At 38.9% G+C, this 22,210-nt stretch overlaps 1 protein-coding gene across 1 annotated transcript in view; it reads right to left on the bottom strand.

The window, feature by feature from the left end:
* tshz2 (teashirt zinc finger homeobox 2) overlaps positions 1 to 21,435 on the bottom strand; it is a 45,751-nt gene extending 24,316 nt beyond the window's left edge. Inside the window, exon 1 of the mRNA XM_083570495.1 lies at positions 20,561 to 21,435. Within this exon, the coding sequence (XP_083426621.1) occupies positions 20,561 to 20,600 (40 nt within the window). The 5' untranslated portion in view covers positions 20,601 to 21,435. The remainder of the gene's footprint in view (positions 1 to 20,560) is intronic.
* Between the last annotated feature and the right edge of the window lie 775 nt (positions 21,436 to 22,210).

Below are 22,210 nucleotides of genomic sequence, written 5' to 3'. Positions count from 1 at the left end.
AGCGAATGAAAGGAAAAGGAGGCGAAAGGTGAAGGATAAAATCCACCCCAATCTTTATCCTGTACTATTTGTATATAATATACCTACAAACTGCTCTTATCAATCTCTTGTAAAAGTACAAATTATAACAATAGTATATCGTACTAATGTCTAAATAGTCTAAAAGCTGGACAAACAATATTGTCAGGTAATATTCATATGAGCTTTTTTAACAAACCCAATGTTTTGGTAAACACCACTTTTCTGGGAAGATGTTCCATTAGAGTGTGATTGTGAAGATTTATCCCAAAGGTGTTCAGGAGGGTTGAGGTCAGGGTTAAAATTTAATTTCTAGCACATCCAAAGACGTCCTATACAATTGTGTGCCTCCAACCATGTAGAAACAGTGTGAAGAAGGAGAACATATAGCTTGAAAAGTCAGGCGTCTTAGAGTTAGGGGTCCACAAACTTTTGTATATATGGTGTATATGTTAAAATTTACAACCTGTATACTGGGAAACTTTTTTTAAATATTGATTTCGATCTATTCTTTTACAGCTGTGTTGTATATAACGATATCCTGCGACAACACTATAATCAGTGTTTCTTCATCTTGTGTTTTCTGAAAAGGTCACACTGTGACGTATCGATCTTCTATCGGTCGCGCGTCTTCACGTGATACAAATTCGCCAGCTCAGTGTTCACCAAACTCGAATGACACATTAAACTTGCACATTAAACCGAGCTTCCGTTTCTGGGCTCCGCCATTTGCATGCGTTGAATGGAATTCAGTAGAAAAGTGAAATCTGCCTGTATAACAGAGCACATTGTGTGTGCAAAATATTGCCAAAAAAGTGACTTATACAGTCAGTCTCACAACACACAAGTCACCTTGTCACTACTTATAATGAACCTGATGTAAAAAGCTAATATTAATGAATAAACACTTGCTAAAACTTCTTGCTAATGTTCACCCTTGATTATTTCGGTCTAATTTTATTTTCGTACCTGGTGTAATAAATGTGAATTCCCCCCCCCCAAACACACACACACACACACACACACACACACACACACACACACACACACACACACACACACACACACACACACCTACCTAATCACAAACAACAATATGCTGAACTCACACGAAGTCCAACATTCCAGCAAATCAACATCTCAACTTCGAAGACACTGTCAAGCTGTCAGCCCTGATGCAAAAAATAGTCTAGGACTAAAGGCCTACTAGGTAACAAATTGAGCTCATTTCATTCTTCCTGAATATTTACACACACAGGCAGACGCTCGATGAAAATAGTCTAATCTTCAACACCCTTTACGACTATCAGGAATGTTTACTGTAACCTATTCGGTAATATCTCCGGCTTATAGGCTTGGCTGCGATTGTACGGCACTACCTGGTATGATAAAAGTGGAAGTAGAAGAGGTGTGTGTGTGTGTGTGTGTGTGTGTGTGTGTTATATATATATATATATATATATATATATATATATATATATATATATATATATATATATATATATATATATATATATAAAGGAATGAGAGACAGAGATACAGGGAGGGCAAGGGGCCGAGATGATGTTCGGCTGCAGTAATAAAGTCGGTAATATCACTATCTCACCCTCTTCTCCCAAGGATCGCCATAAACCTATTTCGAAAATTGCGCCCATATATTTGTGCGAGACAGTTCGCTCGTCCCGGTGACAGTGCAAACTTTTAGGGTGAATTATACCTGTGTCATTCAGAGGCGTTTATCAAAACGGGTCAATTACTTGAGGGGCACAAAAAAAATTTTCAGAGCGCACATCCTCGAGCTGACTTACATAAAAAAGGCTAGAGCGCAGAGGTAGACCACGAGTACTCAGTCGCTTTAAAAAAAACGTGTTTAAAAATAAATGTGGGATTTTTTTGTTTTGTTTTGCTGATACATGCAAAATCCTTTTGTTATAATCTTGCAACTCTGGTCAACAGAGGTCAAACACGGTTATACTGTACACATGTACACATTTTGCACAGTATATTTGAAATATACTGTGCAAAATGTGTACATGGATGAAACATAAGATAGGAAATTAATTGATTGTACAGCTTTTAAACTTAATATAAAACTTAATGTATATTGTATATATAACTGGATATGTATATTTTTTTTTATTCCTTATATTAAATTTTACTGTAATATTTACTTTCATTTTACTGTAACTGCAACACATCATTTTCCTTGTGGGATCAATGAAGTATTCTAATTAGGTAAAACATTGTATAAGAGTAATAAAGCACACACACACACACACACACATATATATAAAATCATCACTATTTTGGTAATGGATGATTTTTATAGCTAATTGCACAATGTTTGAGGGGGTCATGTGCATGTTGTGTATCTGACTAATGCATTTTGTTCTACTCATTAATACTAACACTTTGTGTGGGAAATAAGGTTGAGCTTTCATATGACTTGCCTTTTATGAATAATGATCAGTGTGGGCTGTTTGCAAAAACCACACACCCTTTTTTTTTTTTATTGTGCCGGTAGGCAGCTGCACATTCCAACCACTCATGATCTAAGCCTGAGGTTCCTCGATCTCTCTGTCTGCGTGTGTGTGTGTGTGTGTGTGTGTGTGTGTGTGTGTGTGTGTGTGTATGTGTGGCTTTGAAACAACAGAAGAAACACATCTAAAATAGGCCGACGTGTATATACAGTTAATACACCGCACACTTCCCCGGTTCTTTGTGGAAGCTTCTGGAGAGGCTTAACTAATCTCAACCCTCTTTAAAGAGCGCGCGCTAAAACCGTACACGGCGTCATCAAAGCGTTCTGGTAATTACAGAGTTAAGTCATCTGACTTCTTCTTCTTCTTTTTTTTTTTTATTACTGTCAATTTTGCTCGTGTGGAAGAGCAAAGAAAAAAAAGAAAAAAAAAAGATACACCCACCACTTTAATCACGGGTTTGATTCACTTTGGTTCGGCTAATGCAGCGATATCATCCGGCTCTACAATGCCTCGCCATGGCTCCCCTTTGTTCGAGATGACAGACACTCAGAACGGTGCGCATCAAAAGACAACCCAGGGACAAAACTGTTTCAGAAAAAGGCACGGCAGGATAATAAGCCCGGAGTACATACACGACTCATATTAACTTAGCTCAAAGTGTTAAAAGTGTAAATGACTGTATATCCGATCTGACGATCTTTCTCTCTGGTATCGCAGACACAGCAAATCGTCGTGTTGTTTTACGGTCAAAATAATAAACCGCAATTATTATAGTCCTAGTTCAACATTTTTAACATTCCTACAAAACATTACAGAACCATGATGTCCATGCTACTGTGACAGTCACTCTGATTATGTTCTTAGACCAGCTAACTTTTATGCAAAGGCAAACAATTTTGTATGTAACTAATAAACACCTCATTACTTTTCAGCCTTTGCATTAGACACAGTTGGTAACTATGAGTAGCAACTTTTTGTGTTCACTGCACATTGCCTGTGTTTCCACAATTGCCATTGCCAGCAAGCAGTTCCTGACTGCACAAGTGGTGTTACTTTTTATTCGCCTTAAGAATGAAATAGCAGGCACGTGTTTGATTCACTCTTTTCTAGGCCATCAGTTCTGTATGACTAAAGGTCAATGCAAAGCTTTGACACATAATAACGTATAAATATGACACTGGTAAACGGTTGATGTTACATGGATAAAGATCAACTTGTGGCTTTTGGGGGCTATTGTGATTCTAAACTGAAATGCAAAGGAGATTCAGAAAGCAAAAACAGCTGAATAAATAAACAAACAAATAAACAAACAAACATAAAAATTGCATCTGATATTCAGAATTTGTGGAGGGTTTTTTGAGAACTTATTATTAATTTCTTAATATATATATATATATATATATATAATTTATTATTTCTAATTTATTGCCATTGTAGTTTGCGTTTTTCTGATATTCTGGAAGTTTTTTTAATTGAAATTTTTTTTTTCTTTTATTATTATTATTTTTTTTACATATTTTTTTGTTGCTGTTTTGTTAATTGATAAATTTTTAATCAAGGTTTTACCTCCCTGTGTAAAATCACACGTTGGTTATATGAAAAACAAAAAAATATTGTCCATTTGTTACAAAGATCATTTTACATAATTCATATAACCCTGGCATTATCATTATACAGGTATACCAGTATTATTAAAGCATGTATGAGGTCTTAAATCCAAAACATGCGGTTGGTGTAACAGTCACTGAGTGGCAGCAGGAAGCTCAGAGCCCGTAAGGCTGCTCTTGTTTGACGTGGGTCTAGTGAACTATCGCATTAATCCGACACAATTACTATGTTGTCATGTGAGATAGCAGAAAAAAGGGAACGGCAGGCGTAAGGAAAGGAGCAAGAGAAGAAAAGCCAGCCTTCTCTCTTCATCTTGACTAAATCAGTGCAGGAAATGAATATGGATGGCCCGAGGCACGAGGGGAAGGGAACAAGAAACCTGATGAGCTCCCTGAAGAAGGCGTCTGGACAGTGACTGCTACCACACACACACACACACACACACACACACACACACACACACACACATGCACTCTGCACACACTGCAGAGCTATTCTTCTCACTTCTAACACACACACTGTAGATGAGCATGTACGTATGACTTAAACTAAATACGTGCCACACAACCGCACGCCTACACAAGTGATTCTGCTGCACACACACAATCTGTAGAAATGAAAAAAACAGGCACAAGGTAATATAAAAAAAACCTTTTTCTTAAAAATGTGCCCGAATTGTGACAACAAACACATCTGCAAAAAAACATCATTTACACTTGACTGAACGCTTGAATGCACACGCATGCACGAACCCTTAGTACACAGTGCAGCAGTCAAAATAGGCAGATTAGTCAAAAGCGGGCAAAGTGACAGCGCCTCAGTAGAGGGGCATCAAGCAGGTGCTTTTTGCGGAGGCCACATGTGTGCGATGACACACACACATATACATCTGTGTGATTGATTGGCGTTAACAGAGCAGACAGGAAGCAATGAGTCATGTATTTGGGTGGTGTGTGTAAGTGTGTGTGTGTGTGTGTGTGTGTGTGTGTGTGTGTGTGTGTGTGTGTGTGTGTGTGTGTGTGTGGAGGGGGGTATTTGGGGTCACTGGGGTCCCAGCAAAACAGGAGCAAAGGGGCCAAAGCTGGGTCAAATACAACGCACACAAACACACACGCAAAGACGTCCACAATACATTAAGAATAAACACAGCAGGTGTGTGATGTTGTAGAAAAATAATTATACATGGTGGCATGTGAAGCAGCCTGCAAACAGAGACGTGTTTTAATCAATGTTTCTACGATACGTTCGATGGCGAGCTCACTGCCCGATCTTACACTATGACTGAACATGAAACTGTGACACTGTAACAATGTACCCGGTTGAAAACAGACCATCAAACACGTGGATACTGGTGGTCATATGATGAAATAATTTCCAGTCACAGGGGAAATAAAGGGGGCACGGAAAAGTTATATTATATTTAAAGATAGTATAGTACACTACCATCAAAAATCCTCATTCAAATCAGATTTTAACTCTCACACTTCAGTTCCAAAGTCCAATACTTGAGCCACTAATATACCACCTGCTAATATAGTGCAAAGTATGTACAGTATATTACAGCATAATACTGTAATAAAACAGTGCATATAGAACAATATAGTAAGTATTCATTCATTCATCCATCATTTTCTCCCGCTTATCCGTAATTCGGGTCGCGGGGGCAGCAGTCTAAGCAGGCCCCCTTCGACTGTTGCCCAATCCTCACAGCACCATCCCTTACGGTCCCTCCTGCAGGTGGTGAGTCCACGGGAAGGCGGCCCCACGTCACTCCGACGTCACGGACCTTGATATTTCCCTCGTAAGGGACCCCCGGAGCATAGAGGGTTAAGGGCCTTGCTCAAGGGCCCAAGAGTGGCAGCTTGGCGATACCGGGGCTTGAACCCCAGACCTTCCGATCGGCAACCCAGCGCCTTAACCGCTGGAGCCACCACTCCCCCTATAGTAAGTATAATATAGTATAATATAGCACAGTTTAGTATAATACAGTAAGTATAGTATAATATAGTATGTATAGTATAGCATAATGCAATAAGTATAATATAGTAGTACATATATAATAGTACAATATAGTAAATATAGTATAACAGCATAGTTTAGTATAATATATTATTATACTATATATACATATAATATATAGTAATTATACTATAATAGAGTACGTATTATGCTCAAGAACATAGTACAATACTATTTTAGATCTAATATAATATAGTATTATACTATATTTTCAAACAGCCAAAAAAAAGTCAGGTTTCAATTCTGTCTGTAATTCAAAACCACACGTTTTCTATTAACACCCTTATTCTAATAGGGTATGGTTTCTATAGTAACAAGGGATTGCAACCCGGAAATACATGAATACTGAACATAATCTGAACATATCGAACAAAACAGATTTTTGAAAACAATCATCTAGTCACCTATACAGGGACATTTTCTGGTTGAATTTTACTTATAAGGAAGGAGTCTCCAGTGCCAATGCTTCGTAACAAATCTGTATCTTTAAAAAAAAAAAATACATCCAAGTCTAATTGTATGAATAGCATCAATAGAAATGGAAGTAGTTACTGTTATGACATAAGAAAGAAATGTTCATGGAGGTTTGGTGCAATTATATGTAATTATTAACGGATAAAACGTGTAAAAATAATTGCACTTCAGGGTGGTGCCAGGAACTTGGATTATTGATTATTTTCCTAGTACAGCTAACCCCTATCCTGTTTTCGACTTAATATTTATTAATAAATATTGTTTCAATATTATGTGCCTTGCAAGCATCCAAATAAAAAAAACCCAATTCAATCTTCTGTGTCATAACATGCATTCCAGATGTTGGGGCAAGTGTGGTAGTGGGGATTTTAGAAAGAGAACATCATTGAACTGTACTAATAAGCTCGCATCATCCTCAGGCCATCTGCTATCAGGTTGGCACATGGCTGTGTGTATCAGAGTGATCACCAGGAAGTCCCTCTCTAAACTAGAACAAGCCTCAGCCGCTTCTCCCTCCCCTGGCATCTCATGCTAGCTTTGTGCCGATGCAGATATTTGCATGCGTTTTCCCTGATGCGGGAGAATAAAAAAAAAAAATCTGCGATAAAGCTCGCTTTAGTGTTGCGGCTAATCTTGATGGAGCTGCAAAATGCTGAAAGCGATTGATATTGGCCTGCAGTTTTAAACGGTGCCAATAACTCTTGGTGTACAGATTATAAACACGTTCTAGTCTGTTCAAGTGTTGGTTTTCACTATGTTATCCCTTGAAATTGAGCAGTTTTTGCGACCTGGTGCCCTCCGAAGCTTTAGGTTCTTCCTTGACAGAGGAGTGGACCCTGATGAGGTTGGTAGCTCATCTACCACAAAGTTCAGCATGTTGTGCGTTCTGCTAACCACAATTGTAAAGAGAGGTTACTCCAGCATTCTTGGCCATCGCTTCTAATCCTCTCTGATTCATACTAAGAACAGCTCACTGGATCACAAAGCTTTTTGTACCATTCTGTGTAAGCCAGTCTACAAAATACTAGTTACTCTGGCACCCAAGCATGCGATCACATTTTATTTGCCATTTTAATGTTTGATGTGAACATTAACTGGAGCACATGACCCTAGTGGGTGTTCCTGATAGAGTGGCCAAATATACTGACTATTTTTAACCTAAAAATTCAACACGAAGTGTTTACATAAATACAAAACATTAGTAAGCAGATGAAATATATATCCTCACTAGACTAACACACTAGTGCCTGAAGACAGTTTTTTTGTGAAGCACACATTTTTTACCGTTTGTATCAGAGGGTGCTGGGAGGAAGTGGCCTGCGCTCAGGGCACTCACATGGTCTCATTGCCACTCTTAAGGGAGTTGTCCGGAACCGGATGAGCGGCTGCATTCATTTGCCTGTGATCTGCAACGAATTCGGCCGAACCCTAATGACTCCCTCTGGGTGCGTAATGGCAGGTATTAGAGTGCTTATCCCAGAAAGCCCTTCAGCTTTCCCAGGACAGGCACACATGGCTCCACTCAAGCAAGCCGGCATCCACGGTGGCCATTCCAGCTCTGCTAGGAGCAGCTGGTAAAGGCAACTGAGTGAAGGGTCAAGAGACGAGTGTGAGCAAGTTTTGTGGAGAGTGAGGGCAGGAAAAAAAAGATGATGCTGGGCATACATTCAGATGTTGAAAAGGGAAAGCTGGGGGTGAATTGGGGGCGATAGTAGATGCGAAGGTCGAACCTACATTATAGCCTCAGCCATGGCATACAATAATACAATTATCATTATACTGACAGTTTTTTTATTATTATTATTATTATTATTATTATTATTATGGGTGCTATTTATTTAAATGAATTGTACATTATTTACATTATTTACAGCATTTCACCTAATTGTACTGTAATGTTTATTAATATTATAATGTTTTTATTAAGTACTACTACTACTAATAATAATAATATGTAATTTTTAAATGTAAGAAATAAATGAGCAAATTTCTCAAAGCAAAATGTAATCCAGCAAAGAATCACCAACATCAAACCAGAACACAGAACTTAAATACTGAACTATTGAACTACGTTTGGATTTCATAATGAACTTTCTACAGTTTACACAGATGTTTTGAGTTTTTTCTTTCCAGTGTAATTAGAGAATAAACAGGAATATGGGTTTCCAAATATAGAATTGTTATCCAGAATGTTTTAGTAATGGGAAGGGGAAAAAAAATCTGTTCTGTCACCACAGATTGATGGTTTGGAAGCTGAATCTTTATTTGATATAAGACTACTTATGAGAGGTCACCTCTTGTCCACTCTGTAAGTGGCAAAATTGATACTACACAAAGCAGGGACAATGTGTTATTTTGGGAAAAACTCAATTCATTGCTAAAAAAAAACAAAAAAAACTTCACTCTGAGTCATGCTGAAGTTGAATTCCCTACCTACTCCCTGGCTAGCTTTGGAGCGCTACACGCTAATGTGTAGTTTCTCAACACTGTTTTACCCTTTCATATCCACAAAGTCCACCCACACAGAGGTTACAAGAACCCTCCTCTGGCTGAGTCAAATCGAGAGCGCACTGAAAGGCCTGGCATCGTGTTTTGTTTCAGACAGATACAGTTGGCCCACATCGAGGCATGCATCATCCTGTACAAAGGCTCCACTGTGCGCTATCAATCATGTGAAGCCAGCTCGGAGCCATAAATCCCTCCTTTGAGGAAATTCCCCCTTTCAAATTTACAAAATGGTGGTGGTGGGGAAGAGAGACGTGCTCGTTGAAATGTCAGAGGAATGATGATATTGAGGGATGAGGCCAGATGTGTGGGGGATTTTGATTTGGTTCGCAAGCAGTTCTTGATTTTGTGCCATGTGAAGTTTCACAGAGCGACTTTAATATATTTTTTTTTTAAGCTGATATTAAGCAAAATGGGGATAATTAGAGTTTGGAAGACTGCCAATATTGCGTATGTATGTTGTGTACTGACTGTATAAATAACAAGAGCGTCTGTTTTTCTCATCACATAGATGTTTTTTTTTTTGGTGAAGCATTTATAGCTTTTGCGAGCCTGGCTGCCATAGCATACACAACATCTCAAATGTAGAATCACCTAAAAGCTTTCATGCTAGACATTGTAGACTTTTTAATATTCACTCCGTGGACTGTATGAAACGTGTTCGTTTTCAGTTGGCTGTTGGAAAATCTGTCCAACTAATAACCGATTGCTAAATGGATCTTTTTTCTAAGCTGGAGAACGGTTTCCAGAAACTCAATTAATTGGAGAAATGACATTGTTTTAGATCTTTAGTGAGCTCATTTTATCAGCTCAGTGTAACTCTGCATAATTTCTCGTTTGCCCACATCCTAAATTACAATATTAGTCATATACTCATTATAAGGGCCATCAGTTTGTGGCAATTTCCCATTAGCCAGATAAAAATATCAGTTAAGCCTATTCGTCAAAATACTATTTGGTCTATTGTATACAAATGACGGCAAGATGGACGACCGAATACGTACTAATGAGACGTTCTAAGGAACTGTTTCTGATACTGACGCAGTCTTTTATATCAAGTTTAGAAGATTTATATATAAAAGAAAAGCTTTACATGAATACCGAATGCAAAAAATTTTTTACTCCCTTCAAGCACACTATACTGACAAAAGTTTGCGGGTTGGAGTTGAAGATCTTGAATGGCCTGCTATAGAGCTCTGACCTCGTCCCTATTGAACACCTTTGGGATAACTTGGAACTACACCCCAGGTCTCCTTACTCTACATCAGTACCTGGTTTTACTAATGTCCTTGTGGCTGAATGAGCACAAAGCTTTACAATCACACCCCAAAATCTAGTAAAACATAAACCTTCTGAGAACAATGGAGGTTATTATAACAGCATATAGGGACTAATTGTGGAATGGGACATTCAAAAAGCACGTGCAAATCTTATGTGTACATACATATGTGTAAGTATGTGCTAACAATAGTTGAATTAACAGAAACTAGTAATTGAATAGATGATATAGAGTACAATGTGATTTGAATTCAGCAAGAACTGCCAAGGAACTGAAACTGAAAGAGGTGGAGCATGGTTTTATAGGTCGATCTGAGAGAGATGAATTCATGTCGAGTATCTTACACATCCGGAAATAGATAACACACATGAAAAGTCAAACTGACTGTACCACGACATTTCTTTGTGCTTCACAGTGAAACAGTCCAGACACAATAAGTCCACATAACCCTGCTTTCCCTGCTGTATGATGCGTGATGGAGAAACACTCAGCCAGGACTGCTCAGGATCGTGAATGCAAATGCACCTCAATGTGTAAGACATTTTACTCTGCTCAGACAAGTCAGTAAATATATCCCATTTCCTGCTATTGCATGCAATGAAATTATTAACGTCTGTGCCAAACTGTTTATTCTCGTACCTGGATTATTACGACTGCAAACGTGCTGTTCTCTAGAGGGTTCTGGAACAAATCTGAGGTATCTGCACGCACCGGCGTGTCTATCACGGAGTCCTTAGAGAGTAGAGAAGCCCACAGAGTTTGTTCTGAAGACCTGCTGATATTTGTTGAGCAGTTTTTTTTGATGGCGACATGGGGTAGAAGCCGTACAACGTATCTGCTACAAATAAGATTGTCCGAATCATTCGTAAAAAAATTAATGAGTCAAAACTCAGCCCAGTCTTTCGCAATTTTTAATGCTACAATTATATGATATTTTGACGATACCTACTGTTTTATTTGAATCTATATTTAAAAATTGACACACCAACTTGCTTTGCAAAAAATCATGTTACGGTTACTGATGAGGTGGGTGTGTTTAATGTACATACTTCACTGTTAATATGTGTTTGTGTGGTGATATCTTTAGAAAGGAACAAATTAAAAGTGTTGTGTAGTTGCTAAAAAAATACAACAAATAAACGTGATAATCATTTAAGCTGGCAACGTCGTGAATTTTCCGACAAATCTGAAATTGATTAGATAATGTCTTAATATTTAATTACATGAAATTGTTGTACACATGTACACTGGCGAGCAAATTTATGTATCTGATTTGTACAAACTGATGGTTTGTCGTGAGCTATTAACCTTCGTCTTTAAGACTTTGTGGAGTTTTTACGAAAAACATTGTTATGCATTGTCTAGCAGACAAATGTGGTTCTTCCCCAAACTGTTACCACAAAGTTGGAGACATACAATTGTGTAACATGTCTTTGGACGAGGTAAAATGTGTGCACAAAGAGAGCTCCATAAATATATGCTTAACATGGGCTGGGGTGGAAGATTTCAAGTGACCTGCTCTAGAACTCTAATGAACACTGTGTACCTGAGACCTCCTCAAACTTGAATAGTGGTTGAATGAGCAAAGATGTCCAAAAGCTCACTCCAAAATCTACTGAAACCTTTTCCCCAGAAGAATGAAGGTTATTATAACTGATGTTGGGATGGGATGTTCAAAAAGCACAAACATCTGAAATAACAACTTTTCCTTGTCTCAATTCAATATTAGTGATTTGCAGTTCAATATTGGAAATCGACAATAATTATAGAACATACAAGAAAAATATAATAGAATGTAAGTAATAATTGAAATATCAATCAAACTTGTTATAGTTAATGCGTTTTTTTGTGTTCAAATACAGTTTATAACTGTGAAAATGCAAAGCACAAACGTGGATGTTGATCTTTGCCACCTTATTTAATCTTTCCATTAAACAACAGATATATTTCCGTACAAGATGCAACACGAACCGCTGACCCGGATATAATCTGAAGCGAAGACACTACACAATTCAAGCTTAAAACAAGCCAGGTGTTACTTTAATCGTTTTGGTATGTTTTCCCCCTCTGTTTTTGCCTAAATATCTTTTGCATTTTGTTCCTATCAGTGAAACCCTGTTGCTTTTCTCAGGATGGAAACATGGCTGTCCTGTATTGTAGATGAAACTTAAATTACATTTAGATGGGGAAAAAAACGCTGAACTATTTTAAGTGCTAAAATGATTACAAGCCTAGCTATATATAGAGTTCTGTATAAGTAGAAAAAGATTGGATCACTACCTGCAGGTGCGATTGAAAATGAATTCAATCTGCCTAGTTTTAACCTTAAACAGCTTCCTGCATTTCCTACAGTATATTTTTTAAGTTATTTTATTTAATAAAAAAATTAAATTTTTACTTTCAGATCCCTCAAACACAAGCAGTGTTGGACAGCAAGGAAGTGTTACATCATTATTTTAATTAGGTCTATTTTTCATGTTGGGGAATCTTTCACATCACTACATTTTTAATGTGTAATATCTCACATTTCTGTGATCATTCATTCACAAGTAAAGTAAAATCAGGTACTGATGTAAGTGAAGTGAGGAGGCCTGGGGTACAGTCAGCATTCCAATTCATCCCAAAGGTGTTCAGTAGGAAAAGGAGCATGGCTCTATAGAAGACCATTCAAGATCTTGCATTCCAATCCATGTGAAGCATATCTTCATGAATTAAAGTGAAAATAATGCTACTACATCCAAAGACATCATATAATTGTGGGCCTCCAGAATTTGGGGAAGAACCACATATGACCAGAAAGGTCAGGTGCCATTACTTTTTCCTATCTAGTATATGATGTGCAGGAGAATAGTTCACTGACTTGCGTCAATGATTTAAATATAGTTCTCATAAATCAATACTTTTACCATTGATTCATAAGTCAATTCAAATGCAAAAGTAGAATTTTTAATGGAGTCATATATAAACAGGGGATTTGTATTTTTACTTAAATACCAAGATAGTGTACATCAACTACCAATGGACACCAGCACCTTGAACGGAAATGTATATTTTTCTTATACCGCTTGGTGTACTTCTTTCCGCGGCTCTCAGACAACCTGAACTCTCAACGTCTTGCTTTTCCTGGCTCCGTATAACAACGCTGGGACAAAACCCGAGAATGTTTAAGGGAAAAGAGCTTTACATGACATTGTATATAGTAGAAGGTTAATTAGAGTCTGTTGGCCTACACTGGACAGAAATTCGTTCGTATGTCATTCTGTATATTCAATTCAACTGAAATGGTGAATCGCAGTGAATTGAGTGTAAACGTACTTTAAATACAATCTAAAGAAAAAATATACTGCTCCATAATCCAGTCGTGACCTTTGCGATACAATGCGACGCCTACTGTTTCTATAACCGGGGCTCTGCATGTTAATTCGCTGTTGTTAGTGTACAAAGCCGTCAAACCGTTAATATGTTCATCAGGCACTCTTAATCAACCTGTAAGTACAACTGAATTATTCTATATCCTACAAGGACACCTAAGCTGTCACTGCTTTTTAATGAGTTTCAATTAAGCTGTTATTTGCAGAAGAATGGCGTGGCGCATGCAGGCGACGCTCGCGGCCCGGCAAGGACACGCACACACACACACACACACACACACACACACACACACACACACACTGGACGTTTTATTTGGAGCTTTAGAATTATTACAGTGAAATATATAATAATATTAGTAAAAATAAAGTGAAAAAAAAAAAAAAAAAAATACCAGGTTTTGTAGGTACAGTATCCTTGAAAATAATTGAACGAGCATCTACAGAAAAGTGTTTCTTTTGATTTATATGAGCTTTATCACACACGTGAGCTACACTGACATTTCAGGTGTATAAGGGATTGAGTATGCTGACATTTCTTCACGATTTGGGCCGCACTTGTACGCAGAGAAAATATCATTTGAGGGGGGTTGTGGAAATGTTACCTAGTTCACGAAAAGGTGAAACAAACTTAGTGTTAAACATGTACATACGAGCATCTAAATACTTTCAAGCTCCATAGAAGGTCAGACGGCCATTATAAGTGAACGTGCGATGTAAAAACGTCAGATCCGCGGTCTCTGTGACTTCCTGCAGACGGTGTGGAAAGGCGACGAGGTCGGACGGAACTGCCGAATACCAAGTCGATTCATCAAATTAGTCCTTGTGTAATTGCGTGGCACAACTCGTCCTGAAACATGTCGGCAATAAAGCTGTCGAGAAGCCATCAGTGGCCATGTTAAATGAAGACGTAAAAAGCACTTGGGTTGGGGTGGGATGGAGTGGAGGGAGGTGGGGTTATAGAGCTGTCTGGACGGCAGCCAGCGAGGTGGTCGGAACCCTTGCTGGGCAAAGATTGAGCTGGAGCGCTCGTCTTATTCCATTTCACTCGGTGCAATTAAACATCTTTGCCTCTTTGTCAAGCCCGAACCCTAATCAAATGATCATATCAGGTTGAAATATGACAGATGATCTTGCTCTCATATCATCAATCGAGCATCATATTCTCAAATCTACTCAGATAAATAAAAAATAATAAGCCACAAACACACGCTCAAATCCACAACACGTCCAAAATTAAAGAATCAATTGATTCAAACTGAAAAAATAAAGTGCAGGATGCTGAAAGACGATGATAAATATACCGGCTTTACCTTTGTACCTTCTTCTTCTTTATTCGAAAGTTTTCCTGTCTAATTGTTACAGATTGCGCCATTAGCAAAATATTGTCATAGCTCCTGCACCCGTAGATAGTAGCAGGCGAGGGTTAATTTGCATAATAAATCTTAATTGAGACTCATTAAGCACTTGATTGGAAGCAAACCAGGTACACTGCGGATCATTTTCAGATTAATGGCGTTTATGTTTTGTTTTTTTCCCCCCCAAGTAACTCTGTTTCTCAGCACTGGATTGTGTGGCGGGTCATCGAGGGAAAGAAGGGACCTTTTATAGAAGAAACAGGTCAAGTGTTGTGGCAAAATGGTGGATTGTACAATCAAATAATGTTTGGTTTAGAGCTTTACGCATCCGAGAGTGAAAAAACAAAAGAGTGATTAAGTGTGGGAACCATTAGACGGTTTGTCTAAGCAGGAAGTGACATTTTTGTTTCATAGCCGAAATGACATTCAGATTATGTTATGGAAGAAAATCGTCGTGGGGATTAGGTAATGGGTACAACGTGTTCCTCTTGTCCTCTTGCAACCGTGACACATTTTAGAGCGAATAAAGCTTTTGTGTTTTGTATGAACAGGATCCTAGCGCCGAGGTAAATATGACAGAAGTCGGAAATTTGATCCTAGCCCCCCAGCACTTGTCCCGATACAGCCACTCCATCTGAGATCCATCTGGAGGTGGAAACATGACCCGACACTGATTGTTTTGAACAACTCCGGAGCCATATGGCCTCCTGAGGTGGGCAGACTATTAGCCTAGTGCAATATCGAATGTCTCTAGTTTCACACCAAATCTTTGTTCCTCTCTATTTTCTCACTGAGGATGGGAGGGTATAAAGGGGAAAAAAAGAGTCCCTCAAACAGCTGTTAAGAACTTGGATGCTTTTTCTCTTGCACACAGCACAGGTGCTTTCGCGGCACGTCGTTCTGAGCGCTGTCGCACAACTCGGAAAACGCCCCGGATTCCTGCGAGTAATCACATAACGGGAGCACAAAAAGTGTTTTGTGTCATTGTTAGGCCCCTTTCACCCTCGCCTCATTCTAGCTCGAGGAATGGACTTCTTCTCCTGACTGCTGATCCTCCGACCTCAATCTCCCAAGCCGGCAATCTGAGCAGACGAGGACAAAAACGTCGTTTTGTAATTTCTTTTATACTCGGGATGTCTGGCGGGAGTAATGAGTTTTAGTCCGGCCGCAATAAAGTCTTCCCCATCACCTCACCATTGTCGCACTTAATGAGGAACGAAAAAAGAAAAGAAAAGAAAAGAAAGCGCACCAAGAAATAGCCTTTTCGACTTCTTTTTTTTTTTTTTCAGGGATGATCGTGCGGAAACATTAGCTGGCCCAATTGCCCCCGCCGGCGTATCAAATCATGTCATTTGCCTGAAAACTGGTGCAGGTCTCTGAGGGAAGGCGAGGTGGCACGGGTGCGAGGCAGCGCTATGCCTGCCTCGGGACCAATCATGGAAGACTGGAGTGGAGAGAACGGCGCCTCCAGGGCACGCGACTGCTCTTTTTCTCCCCCCTCACCTACATGCAGCACCGTGCTGTTTCAGATGTAGCTCTTCGAATCGTTCCAAAATCGTCAAACCGGAGGAAATACTATGACATCATAGCTACATGACCGGATGACAGCCTTTGTAGTTTAAAATAAATAGTGACATCAACAAATAAGCAGGAATTAGAACAGTGGGTCGTGAAGCGCACGGCTGTAACTGATCAATGCTGCAGACTTTGGTATGAAAATAAGATCAAGATTAGTTCAAACAAACTACGCGTTTACTAAGTAACCACAACAGACATTCACACTCAATGATTATTACTAAAGCACACAACAAAGAACAGGTAAATACGGCAGATGTGTTCATGCCTGAGTATTGAACGGCTTTTTTTTTTTTTCTTTGAGCTTAAATGGCTCTTAGGCAAATGACTGCACTGGACTACTTTTTCTACCTAGACTAGACAAACAACATCTGCCTTGATCCTCAGATGTTTCCAGAACAGACCATTTAGGAGGACTCACAGTTAGCCAATTCCCAGAAGCTGCTGTCACTCACTTACTGGCACAGCAACACTTAATGCCTTTGTCTGTTCTCCAATTTATCTTGTTAACAGCAAATTGGGCTAACCTTTCAAAGTAGGAGCTATTGTAAAAGCGATAAGAGGAGGTTGGAAAACAATGCACAGGCGCCGCCAGCATTAATGTAATAACCTGCTGCTACGTTGAAATGAAACCTGTTCCATGAGATTATCGTCGCCAGCAATGTTCAGTTCCCTAATTCGTACCAAGTTTAGCGAATTCTCGCAGTTGAGAAAAAAGCCGGAAATGTCTCCACACCATTTAACGTTTCTCAAGCAAGTTCACACCTACGAACTAATCCAAAACTCTGAGCGCAGATGCAGTTGATATACAGGCCGAGGTGAACATAAATATATACCCGACCTTCACACACAACGCAGACTGTCTCAAAGTCACACCACAAATATTAATTGCGCAGTTCAACGGCGAGGGCGCTTTAGTCTTTACCGAGTGACTGTATTTTTTTACAATGTGGAATGATAAGCTGCAGATTGCACTCATAACACAATAACAGCCATTTCACCCTCTCCGAGTACCGCTATCTCTTTACGACCTGCTCAAAAGAATTGAAAATGAAAAAAAAAGAAAAAAGAAAAAGAAAAGGCTCATTGCTCTTGCATCTTCTCTGGTCTTATTTTAATACCTCCCTCTCTTTCTCCCCTTGTTCGCCCCTCCACACATCATTAAGCATATTATTATAACATGAGTGTCAGCCTGCATCTCTCCCTGCTCCATTCTTGCTCTGCCAGGTAATCAATTTGTCGTCACTCTCTATAACCCCAGTAAAGTCATCAAGCAAAATGAGTTACAGCTGCAAAAAGCCTTCAAGAATAAAAGAAAGGGGAGAAGGGTGGGAGGGTGGTGGAGGAGAAGAGGGGAAAGAGCCAGGGCAGGAGAGAAATGACAACACGGGTGCGGAATATTCGCCGCTGATAGCACATCGCAGGTCTCGAAGATGAAATATTAATGCACAATTTGTTTATCTGCGGGCCCACATCTCTCCTGCGCTGAGCTGTTAATTTTCTATCGGCACCGACAACGGATCAGTCAGTCATGAACTCTTCACGGTCATTACCGGGAGACGTTTTGATTAAGTATTCCTAATGTAGTGGATAGGAAAGAATGAAAACACTCTGCCTGCCAACTTTTGATTGACCATTAAGCCACTGATGAATGTGCCTGTCAGAGAGGAGACAATTACCTCAACAATGAAGAAACTCTTCTGGAAGGCTTATTTCTCCATAGGGCTGACACATTTACCAGATTACGGGGCGAGTAGGCCCGCAGCGCGTAAAAGGATCGCTTAGGAATCTTCGTAAAAAAGTTCACCCAATAATTGCTGTGCCTTTGTTAGAAGGAAAGGGGCTTTTAAGGGAGGGAGGGATACGTGTGTGTGTGTGTGTGTGTGTGTGTGTGTGTGTGTGTGTGTGTGTGTGTGTGTGTGTGTGTGTGTGTGTGTGAGAAAGAGAGCGAGAGAATTGGTGGGAGGAAATGAAGGACGGTTAGAGAGTCTCAGCGTCACGAGGTGGGTTGAAGATTGTTGGCAACTCTCGGATCACCGTGTACCAGCTGTGTTCACTGCCATTATAAACACATAAAAAAAAAATCCCCGAACTGTTATAAACACAACCAAATATTTTGAGGTCGCCACGAATGAAAGGTTGACATATCTGACGTCCTTTTCTTTTAAATTAACAACTTGACTGTTTCATCTTTAAAAGATTTAAAACTATATATACAAAAAAACAAAAAAAACAAAAAAAACAAAACAAAAAAAAAAAATATATATATATATATATATATATATATATATATATATATTTTTTTTTTTTGTTTTTTTGTTTTTTTGTTTTTTTCAACAAACAGACAGCTGTCCTAAATGACTCAGTTTTATCAACACAGCGGAGCGAGCACTTCTCGAGAATATTTTGCATTCGCATGCTTACCTTGCAAAATATTTTTATAAGCATGCAGAAAGAGAAGTTAGGATATGCATCAGCTTCTTTTGCATAAATTCTCTTTTTCCCCACTCTCTTTCTCACTCTCTCTCTCTCTCGTTCTCTTCATAACTGTTGACTGACACCTTGGGAAGGCTTAAACATAAAGGTGAAGCTGAAACTAAACAGGACACAGCTACAAATCAGACCTGGCTTTAAAACACCTATTTCTATAGGAGTAAAATAGAAAGAAATGTATACTCAGATCCTTATAAGCGCTTAAAAGAAACCCTTGATTGACCTGATCTTCGTGTAGTTAATATGTCAACTTTAATGTACAGTACAGTTGTGCAGAGCAACACACACACACACACACACACACACACACACACACACACACACACACACACACACACATATACAAATCAGAAGAGAACTACAGATTACAATATCTCAAAGCAAAACTTCTGCCTGGTTCAAATGAGTAACATATATATTTTGTGTATGTATTAAATTATATTAACATATTGCGCGTATCAATTAAGTCAGTGGAGGTCACGTGACAAGCAGACCAATCAGATGCATGATTGAAAGAAAACAGGAAATAAAACCTGTTAACGCTGTCAATGAATGAACTGATGAATGAAAGAATGAACGAATGCATGCACTCATGCAACAAGGTAATGAAGTAAAATGAATATTGATTATTTAAGAAAGAAACGAGCTTTCAGAAGACCAACGCTTTGAATATGAAACGGCAGAAGTGCATTCAAGCTACGCATAACTGCTTATCAGCTATGGAATCAGAGCACATTGCTCTTTAAGCGCTAACGGTGTGTGTGTGTGTGTGTGTGTGTGTGTGTATGTGTGTGTGTGTGTGTGTGTGTCCGTTTCTCTTGGAGATATTAAGGGTTCACGGGAAGTTCAGCTGATATTTGGAGCCAAGCTGCACATCCATCTAAAAAAACGAAAGGAAGAAAGTAAAGGAGGCAATAACGAAAGAAATACACTCCCTTTCTTTCTTTCACAAGCGGATCACAAGTTTTCAACTTCAAACTTTTTTTTATTATAAAGTCGGATCGCCGTGTAAAAGATTTTCCTAAAAAAAAAAAACAAATAAAAAAAAAAAAAAACAAATAAAGAAAGATCAAGGAAAGGACGCATTGTGCGTGAAGATCCTTTCAGCCTGGAATCCCATCCGAACTCCACCGCGCTCCAGCCTTTCATTCGCTTCCCAAGTACAAACAAAAGGGCTGATTTCAACCAGCTTCTCCTAAACACAATCTATTTCTACCGTGCTGTTTAACTTCCTTATACTCTGTATACACTTTACAGAGACGCGTAAGCGGCGAGCAAAATGAAAAAAAAAAAAACCCCGAAGCGCCGTTTGGTGAAAATGAAAGCGGAGCTTTGAAGAAGAAGGAGAAGAAGAATGATAGGTGTCAGTCTGCTCCTTACCCGCAGCCCGCCGGGGCGCCTGCTGCTTCCTCCTCGGCATTTTCTCAACTCGGGAGTTCGAACGTGTATAGGTGTCGACTTCAGCTTTTTTTTTTTTTTTTTCAGAATAGTCCGTGAACGAAGAAGAGAAAGAGGAGGCAAATGGAGGAAGAAACCAACAAACAAACAAACAAACCAGAAGAAGGAGAAGAGGAAGAGCCACGCTTGTGATCTAAGCGCATGGACCGCACTCCTGTGCTCCTCTAGTAGAATCCCAGTATCTGAGACCGCTTCTGTCTTGTCAAATCAGGTGTCAGGACGGGGGGGGGGTCTCTTCTTCCTCTTCTTCTTTTTCCTTTTGCCTTCTCCGATCTGTTCTTTTTTCCTTTTTATATATAGATCCACCTTTCTTTTTTCTTTCTTTCCGTTTTTCTCTTTTTTTTTTTCAAAAGGACGAGCGCCTGTCAAAAACGCCGGATTCGGTTAGAGAGGGAAACGTGTGAGGACAGAAAGAAGGTTTGCTTGGTTGAGACACGGGGAGGCGATGCTGGCGGACCATCGATCCCGAGAACAAACTGAACATTATAAAAAAAAAAAAAAAAAAAAAAAAAACAGAAAGAAAGAGAGGAAAAAAAAAAACTCCTCCCTCCCTCCCGCCTCGGCTGGACTTGATGATGGCAGCTAGACATTTGTTATACTAGATAACGTGTGAGCTTATTAAAGAGACAGAGGCCAGAAAAAAAAATCCCCGACTTCCCTTCTAAAAAAGTCTGTTTTGTTTTTGTTTGGTTTGTTTATTTGTAATCCCAACATCCAGCCAGACTAAAAAGACCCAGTTGTTAAATGTAAAATAATGTAAATATAACATAAGTGTGTCTCTGTCATGTCTAAAAAAAAAAAAAAACCCACTCTAGAAATGTAAACAAAAAGCAAAATTAAATAAAAAAAAAATGAATACGTTTTAGTGCAAAACGTGCTGATTCGGAGCTTTCGTGTTCTATAGTTATGGAGATATTTTGTTGTTGTTTTTTTTTTACCCTTTTTTATCATATTTTTGTGACCCTTGAGCGAATCACGATATTCGAGAGCCAGTAATGATCAGCATATTTAAAGCCTAAATGCGACTGATTTTGTACAGGTTTTGAAAGGTGATTAATTTGCCAAAAGTAATAAAGGTGTCTGAAGAATGGCCGGGATCGGTTGGAGGGTCAAGAACCAAGACGTGAATCCTGAATAGGTCACATGCTACAAATGGGTTGCCATAACAATATTAGAGTTTGTTACTTATAGGAAAACTATTAAACCTTTGTTACACAAACACTTTTAACACGGCTTCTGTTCATAATTGTGAAAATAGTGAGTAAAAAACACTTGTCCGTAAATAATAAATATGTGACTATAAAACAAACACCAAGCATCTATTACATATATTATCTTCTAGACATGTATATTTAACAATTATTTTAGATTTGACTTTTTTTTTTGTTGTTGCTATATTTCTCTCACTATAACCTATATTTTATGACCGTAGCATTGCTTTAACACATGTTAACCATGTGATCAACATGTATAAGTATGCATTTAAGAAGGCAAAGTCCAGTGCTTTGCTTTCCCACACTCTGGGTGTTTAAATTCAGTAGCTGTCCATTAATAGAGCAACGAAACTTGTTT

The sequence above is a fragment of the Silurus aristotelis genome, assembly GCF_946808225.1.
Source record: "Silurus aristotelis genome assembly, chromosome: 19".
Lineage (NCBI taxonomy): Eukaryota > Metazoa > Chordata > Actinopteri > Siluriformes > Siluridae > Silurus > Silurus aristotelis.
The sequence above is the reverse complement of the archived record's forward strand: the minus strand, read 5'-3'. Positions and strand labels throughout refer to the sequence as shown.